An 8,058-nucleotide genomic window follows, 5' to 3' on the forward strand; every position below is an offset into this window, starting at 1 on the left:
TTGAAGATTATGTTTTCATAAGCTTGTAGATGGATCTTCAACCTTTTAAGTAATGGGCCATTCCGATCGGGCCAAATGATATAATTTTGTACTGAACTTAGACTTTATTTTATTATTGTGAGCCCGGGCTAAAATTGGGTATTACAAGCACAATATTTTTAATAATAATTGCAGTTTAAATTATAATTATTTTGAAATATATAATTCTCACAACTTCTATTAAATTATAATTATTTTTAAATTTATAAAGAGTATTTATATATATAAAAATACTTTTATTTAATTAAAAAACTTGAATTCTTAATTTTAAATTCATCCAATTATATTCAATGATTTTATAGATTTATAGTTTTATTAATTAATAATATATTATGTTTTCTTTTAAGTAGAGCCTTTATAATATATGACCAAATTAATTAATTTCACATTAATATATTATTATTTTAATTAATCTTACTTATTATTATTATATAATAATATTAATAAATTATTATTATATAATAATATTAATAAATTATTATTCTAATGTAGTTTAGTAATATAATTAACAATAAAGGATATTTTTGTCAGTTCAAAAGTTTTTTCAAGACTCGTGCTTTTATATATATTATAAATAGATATTTTTATGATTTTTATCGGAGATATGAAAGATTAAATCACAGCCTGTCATATTTCGTCATCTAATTGGCCCGTTAATTGATTTTAATGGTTAATGTAACGAAATGTGAAAATTATTAATGTAAGAGCTTAATTAATTTTTCAGGTTGGGTTCAAATTAAGTCAAGGGGCTTAGTAACTTTTTTGGTTTTTTCTTAAGGGACTATTATAGCTATAAGCCTTTGATAAATTTAGTAAATTTTTTATTTAATAAACTATTCTCATCAAATTACCAAAATAATGCATAAAATGCGAATTAGTTTATACTTTTTTAAATAGCTTTACTTTAGGTAAAATATATTTACTTTAACAATAAAATAAAGGGCTTTTATGAGTAAAAATATAGATTAAGAGCTTATTTAACTACAAAAAATAGGTTGAGGGCTTGTTTATTAAATAAAAAAGTAAGTTGAAGGGGGAATAAAAAGAAAATAATAAATAGGGAGAGCTTAGAAGGCAATTAGCCAAGTTTCAGCTTTGGCGCTGACACACCTATAGGCTTGCACCAAATTCACTTTCAAAATTTAAAATGGTAAATTTGCATGTCAGGTCTTTAAAACTGCAGATAGTTACATTTTAGTCTTGTGCCGCCAATGGGAATGGCACCACCGGTGCCGCCAATGAGAATGGCACCACCGGTGCCGCCATTCCATTACCCTCCTTCAGTTTTTTTTTGTTATATTTTAATAAATAATTTTTTATATTATTTTAGTATTTTTTTTATTTCTTTTGTATTATTTTAGTAAAAAACCCTCTTTTTCCTCTCCACTTGAGATAGGTCAATATCCTATTTCATCTTATTTCACTTCCCATCATTTACCTTCTCACACTCAGTTTTTTGTTGCTTCTATTTCTCATATTCCTGAACCTAAAAATTATACTAACGCTTTTAAAGATGAGAAAGATGGGTTGCAGCTACGCAACAAGAGATTCTGGCATTGGAATCAAATGTCTCTTGGGATGTAGTTCCTTTGCCCTTTGGTAAAACACCCATTGGTTGCAAATGGGTCTTCAAGGTGAAATATAAGTCTGATGGCACGGTTGAACATTTCAAAGCTCGTCTTGTTGGACAAGGGTTTAGTCAACAGGAGAGTGTTGACTATCATGAAACTTTTTCTCCGGTTGCTAAAAAAGTCACGGTACAAACTGTTATTGCTCTTGCTGCTGAACATGGCTGGCCACTGTTTCAGATGGACGTTTATAATGTGTTTTTACAAGGTGATTTGTCTGAAGAAGTTTACATGATGCTTCTGCCTGGTTTTCACACTCAGGGGATACTCGGGTTTGTCGACTGCGAAAATCTCTTTGGATTGAAACAAGCCTCAAGACAATGGAATATGAAGCTCAAGAAAGCTCTTCTACTCAGTAGATATTCACAAAGTAAGTATAATTATTCTCTGTTCACTAAAAGAGTTGGGGATCAAGTTGTCATGAAGCTTATATATGTGGATGGTCAGTTAATAATTGGAAATGATGACAAACTTATTTTTGAGCTGAAACAAGTGCTACATTAGAGTTTCAAAATGAAAGATTTAGGGGATCTCAAGTATTTACTGGGTATTGAAGTTTTTCGATCCAAGGCAGGGAATGTACTGAGTCAATGAAAGTATAATCTTAAGTTAATTTCAGACATGGGGCTCACCGGCAGAAAAGTGGCTGCTACTCCTTTAGAGCAAAATTTAAAGTTGACCTCTGTAGAATACGATGAAGCGGTTCAGCGAACCAAGTTGATGAAGTTTTATCAGACACACAGTTGTACCAACGAATCATTGGGAGATTGTTATATTTGACTCATACGAGGCCTGATATAGCTTTTTCAGTACAACATCTAAGTCAGTTCATGCAACAGTCGAAAAAATCACATTACGAGGCGACACTCAGAATTGTACATTATGTGAAAAAAGATCCAGGACGGGGCTTGTTTTTTCCAGCAAAAGGGTCTTTCCGATTGATAGCATATTGTGACTCTGATTGGGCATCTTGTCCTATATCAAGAAAGTCAGTAACGGGATATTGTGTAAAAATAGGAGACTCATTAATCTCATAGGAATCGAAAAAATAGAATACACTCTCCAGATCATCAACCGAGGCAGAATATAGAAGAATGGCATCAACAACTGCGGAAATTGTTTGGTTAAGTGGGTTGTTGGATGAACTTGGCTTTAAGAACAAAGAACCAGCCATATTATTTTGCGATAATAAAGCTGCGATTCAGATGGCGTATAATCTAATGTTTCATGAAAGAACAAAGCATAGAGATTGATTGCCATTTTGTAAGAGAAAAAATCCAACAGGGATTGCTTCAAAGCGTGCATATCTTGACAAAAAGGCAGCTTGTGGATGTGTTAACAAAAGGATCACTTGCTATTCAACAACATGAGCATTTGATAAACAAGTTGGGAATGAAACAAAATTCTAAGATAAAGCTAAATAAGTTACCATTCATGTTATCCATGTATTGATTTTTAGTATAGGGTTAATATATTGTTTAATATTAGAATTTTGCTTTAATGGTTAATTTTGAATTTAAAGGTTTGTTTTTGTCTAATTTGATATCTTAATTTGATTTTAATGTTTATTTTGATATTTGAATTTTTTACTTAAATTCTTTTTATTAGAGTACATGTGTTAAAAATTCATTGGATTGTTTAGTTTAGATATCAAATCGAACATGAAGACCAAACTCAAGTACTAAAATAGAAAAAAAATCAGTTTGGGTTTGTAATTTTATTATGCTCTATTTGTATCACTCAAAATTTGTCACTTGAGACTCTAGCATTGATTTTAAACCAAATAAAAACGATTTCTTTTATTTTGATAACTGCAACATTACAAAGAGAAACAGAAGAGTGTGGTGTTTACGAACTGTAGCTTGCATTCATCAAGCTTTTCAATGGTATACCAATCTAAACCTTTATACAACATATACATAATCCATTTTAACTCTGAAATGTCACCTTCCCGGCAGGCTCAGATCATAATATAAAGAATAACGAATGTATATGATGACATCCCTGTTGAAACTTTCACCCAATATTTCATAATATTTCAGCAAACCCTGTATTCATTAACCTTTAGTTCCATAATATTTGAATCAATTTGTGAAAAGAAAAAGCTATCTATTAAATTTACTTACTTTCTCAAGCTCTGAATATTGGATTAATGGGTATATTAGTTGCTGGTTTTGTGATGTCAAGTTGCTGTGAGATGAAACATGGGAAAAACCCAATAATAAATAGTTAAAAAGAAAGTTTTAAAGTGATGAATATATGTATATATATGGGGATTTATTCTTACTTAGAGGTGTTTTGGATACAAAAAAGCAAGCTCCAATAACACTGTAGAGCAGTATAAGAATCAGTCCTTTGAGGTAGTGAGAATTACCATCCTACAAGATTTTAGCTCAAACTTGGTCAAATAATGAACCCAATATATGTATATATTATTATTATTATTATTATTATTATAAATGATTCTCTTTTAATGATTGAAATGAAGATGGTGTTAATAATTACTTGTAAAGTGAAGGCAACAGCAATAATTGATAGGGCGAGACAGCCAGTTTCAAGGAGATTGAAGTTAAGATCCATGTCAATACCCATAATCCAAGCTGCAATCGCGCAGAGTGGTACTGCAAACATGGAAATCTGAGTTGCAGATCCTAATGCAACACCTAGAGAAATATCCTGCATTTCCCAAATATCTCTGTCAACATATTGTTTGGTTTACATCGATAACAGCCTAAAAAATAATGGGAAAGAATTATTAAGACTTACCAGCTTGTCTTTAAAAGCAAAAATGATGGCTCCTGCATGTTCTGCTGCATTTCCAACAATGGGTAGCAAAATCATACTGTTAAAGCTAACAGAGATTCCCCATGAATACGAGGCATCCTGAAATTAGTCAATACCAGACTTTGATCAAAGAGAATTTGGAAAAAAAAAAAAGTTGATGGAACCCTCTTTTATCTTTTGGATATTGCATACAAAGGGTTGATTTGTAAGAGAAACTATTGTTAGAACAATAATGACCTCAATTGTTTCTACAAGATATTGAGATAGCAGAGAGACGAGAGCAGTGAGTACAACTAGCCATACAAATGCGCTCCAAAATCCAATAACTGCTTCTTCTTCTTCCTCCTCTCCTTCTCCTCCTCCTTGTTCTAATGCTCCATCTTCTTCATCTTTTGGTTCCTGTTCAATGGACTTATCAGCTTAGCTTTCAGCTTTCCATTTTAAAACCTATGAAACATTGATTGAACTACCTCTTGAGCTTCAAAGAATTGACTGTGTGTGAATAGTTGGAAGACCAGGTATGTAATGTAAGCAATCAACATAACAACGCTGCTGGCTCTCGACAACTGCAGTATTGGGTCGGCTGTGTCAGCGGCGGATGCCCCACTCATTCGGAACAACAATGGCAGCGAATGGCACAGTAATGCAAGCAGCAGTAAGATACAGTTCACTTCGGCTTGTCTCTGTCAAATCCGACAACCAAATTAGATTGCTGGTAAATTTTTAAACGAAGTGAAGATTTCTCTATGTATGATATTGGATGTAGCTTACTCTGTTGAATTTTTGTCCCTTTCTGAGGTAAGCAATACCGCCACAAAAGAGAGAGGTCCCAAGAACCAAAAGCATATTTGATAGGACTGAACCCAGCAGGGAATACTTTACCATATCTATTTTGTTTTGCCTTAGTGCAAAAATTGCTATGATCAGCTCAGTAGCATTGCCACAGGTTGCATTCACCAACCCTCCCACTGTAATATCAAAACACATTAATACATGGAAGATACGAAACTAAACAAATATAGTCTTATTCGTTACCTGTTGGGCCAATGTAATAAGCAATTTGCCTGCAATATGCAGAACATTAAATTATTTTTCAAAATCATATATATATATGATAAGGATGAAGCACATCTGGCTTACTCGGTGAGGAAGCTGATTCGTTCAGCCAATGCTGAAACTCCAAGTAAACTTAATGCAAAAACCCAAGGCTGTTAAGAGGAAAATAATCATAAATATTAACAAAGAAAACGAAGAGAAAATCAAAGAAAAGAAAAATATGAACTTACTCTTCCAAACCCATAGAAGTGAGCAACAAAGGCGAGTGGAACAACAGGAAAGATAACAGAGAGTTTAGTGCCTAAAACGACCTCATGAAGATTGGCGAGGAAGTGCCTAAGCATTGGGCATCGGACCCTGGAACCAAGCGGCAGGTCCGACTTTGTCCGCAACAACGACGACGACATGTTAATTGAAGTCTTGCCATGGCGGACCAAACCCTTCGAATCTACATTCTCCAATACCCATGGCTCTTGCAACGATCCCATCTTTCTTTCCCACAAAAACCTAAATATGTTGCACGTAAACCCAAAGTACTGCATTAAACATGCAACAAAAACTGAACCCTACAGTTCAAATATTTCAATTTTATTTAATTTTAAGGTAAAACATACCAAGCAATATATTAAAGCAAAAAAAAAAAAAAACAATCAAAGAGAAGAACACTAAAATTCGAGCCACTAAGCTCATCTCATACACTCGATTCTACTGTCCTATCTCTTCCCTACTATGATTAGAAGTAATAATCGACGAAAGTTCAGGGATTGTACGGCTAACAGTATAAAAATCCCATCGCATGTAGTGAGCCTCCTTATTTACAATATAAATAAAAATAATTTAGTATCATGCATCTTAAAATTACTATAATAAATTTATTTTAAATATAAAAATTATTTAATTCAATTACTGCTTACTAAATTGAATAAATTAGTTATTTAGAAATGAAAATAGATTCGCAATAATTACAAACGAATTTTATTTCCCTTTCATTTCTTTTTTAAATCAAGCAAAAAAAAAAAAAAGAAGAAGACAAAATCAGAAATTTAAAAAGACTTACTTTTATATGTGGTTCCAGTGCCGCCGCCAACTTTCCAGAATCTGACGCCACAAAGGGGAAAAAAAAACTCACTAATTTCTCTTCAGCTCATCTCCCATGTTATTATATATAAAAAAAAAACTAAACGAATTTAAATATAAAATTTAATCCACAACTTAACCGAAAATTTAATCCCTAACATAACTTCCCCTACTCTTAATTAGAAAAAAAAAAGAAGGAAAAAAAAAAGGAAAACAGTTTTTTCCTATTTCTTTAAAAGTCAAATAAATTACTTTCATACATTAATTTATCTTCTGTTATCTGTTGTCATAAACCAATAATAATCCAACTATCTAAAAACAAATATTTCTTAACCCAATAATTTATTAGAAAATCCTATGTCATCTCCCTGCCTGCTCTAAAGTAGGTATCCTTTTAGAAATAAAATAGCTAATATGGGATTTGGTAAATATGTTTTCTTTTTCAAGGGAATTTCGTTAATATGTTATTGATTTATGGTTTAATGTATACTTTAGTTCTCCAAGTATACCATTTTTTTCACTTTGTTCTTTAAAGTTTTTTTGTCCACTTCCGTTCTTAATGTTATCAGACGTATATTCATAATCAATTCGCTCCTCCATCACCCTTAATCGAACCCTACTGAGAGATGCCGAGTTGTAACACCCCAGATCTGGCGGGTCCAAAGTTTCGGCGTATAGTAGTAAATAGCTTGTCTAGCGTAGTGTTATCCGCCCAAAAGATTGTTTTGGCATATAGTAACCGCCACAAGAGTAAGTAAGAATTTGATTTTATGATATTCTGTCATATATTAAGGAGAAGTTCGTGTTAAGTGATTAAGAGAGTAAGTAAGACTTTGATTTTCTGATATTCTGTCATGTATTAAGGAGAAGTTTGTGTTAAGAAATTAACGTTAAGTATAAAAGAAGTATTTGCCAAAAGTATAGTACGCTTGGTTTGTATGGAATACTATGCTAGTTAGATTTTAGGTAACATGGTTAGAAATCAACTAAATAGCCAAACTGGATAATTGTGATTGTAATGCATTTATTAATATATCTTTCGAAAACTGTAGGCTATTAGGAAGGCAAGCTCTGAAACTTATGACACTTCTCAAATTTTACTATGCAAGTTGAGTCATATTTATATGTGAGAAATAAGTTCTGAAAAGGTTTTTCCTTCCTCTTTCTTAAATGGTATTTACTGATACATTTCTTAAGTTTGGATGTATCTCTTTATCGATAATCTAGAAGCTATAGTTATGTTATGATCAATGGTTATTCCATTCAAAGGTAAGTATTAGTATTCTGCATGTTAAATTCTGAAAGAGTAAGTTTGTAAAAGGTGTATGAATAGTAAGATGTAAGTATAAGGTCTTGCATGAGAGTTGTCAGTGTTTGAATTGATGGTAAATAGTATACGAATGAGTCTTAATGATGTTCTTATGTTTTGAAAGCAGTGGTTGCTGTTGGCTCGAGATGGATATCCGAATCTAGA

The 8,058-nt window shown here is 32.2% G+C and overlaps 1 protein-coding gene across 3 annotated transcripts; it reads right to left on the reverse strand.

The window, feature by feature from the left end:
• Positions 1-3,445: 3,445 nt before the first annotated feature.
• On the reverse strand, positions 3,446-6,661 carry LOC107930143 (vacuolar cation/proton exchanger 3). Of its 3 annotated transcripts, none has more exons than XM_041090739.1 (12): positions 6,565-6,661; positions 5,738-6,014; positions 5,592-5,659; positions 5,487-5,515; positions 5,223-5,419; positions 4,922-5,134; positions 4,689-4,850; positions 4,434-4,550; positions 4,173-4,343; positions 3,955-4,045; positions 3,794-3,857; positions 3,446-3,715 (listed from the first exon to the last, which is right to left on the reverse strand). In XM_041090739.1, the coding sequence occupies exons 2-11, from the start codon at positions 5,993-5,995 to the stop codon at positions 3,850-3,852; spliced, it is 1,314 nt and encodes a 437-aa protein (XP_040946673.1). In that variant the 5' UTR covers positions 5,996-6,014; positions 6,565-6,661; the 3' UTR covers positions 3,446-3,715; positions 3,794-3,849. The 3 variants fall into 3 exon arrangements, with proteins under 3 accessions (XP_040946673.1, XP_040946672.1, XP_040946674.1); XM_041090738.1 differs by having other exon boundaries at positions 5,738-6,073; positions 6,565-6,641; XM_041090740.1 differs by having other exon boundaries at positions 5,738-6,043; positions 6,565-6,639.
• Between the last annotated feature and the right edge of the window lie 1,397 nt (positions 6,662-8,058).

The sequence above is a fragment of the Gossypium hirsutum genome, chromosome D04, assembly GCF_007990345.1.
Source record: "Gossypium hirsutum isolate 1008001.06 chromosome D04, Gossypium_hirsutum_v2.1, whole genome shotgun sequence".
Taxonomy (NCBI): Eukaryota; Viridiplantae; Streptophyta; class Magnoliopsida; order Malvales; family Malvaceae; genus Gossypium; species Gossypium hirsutum.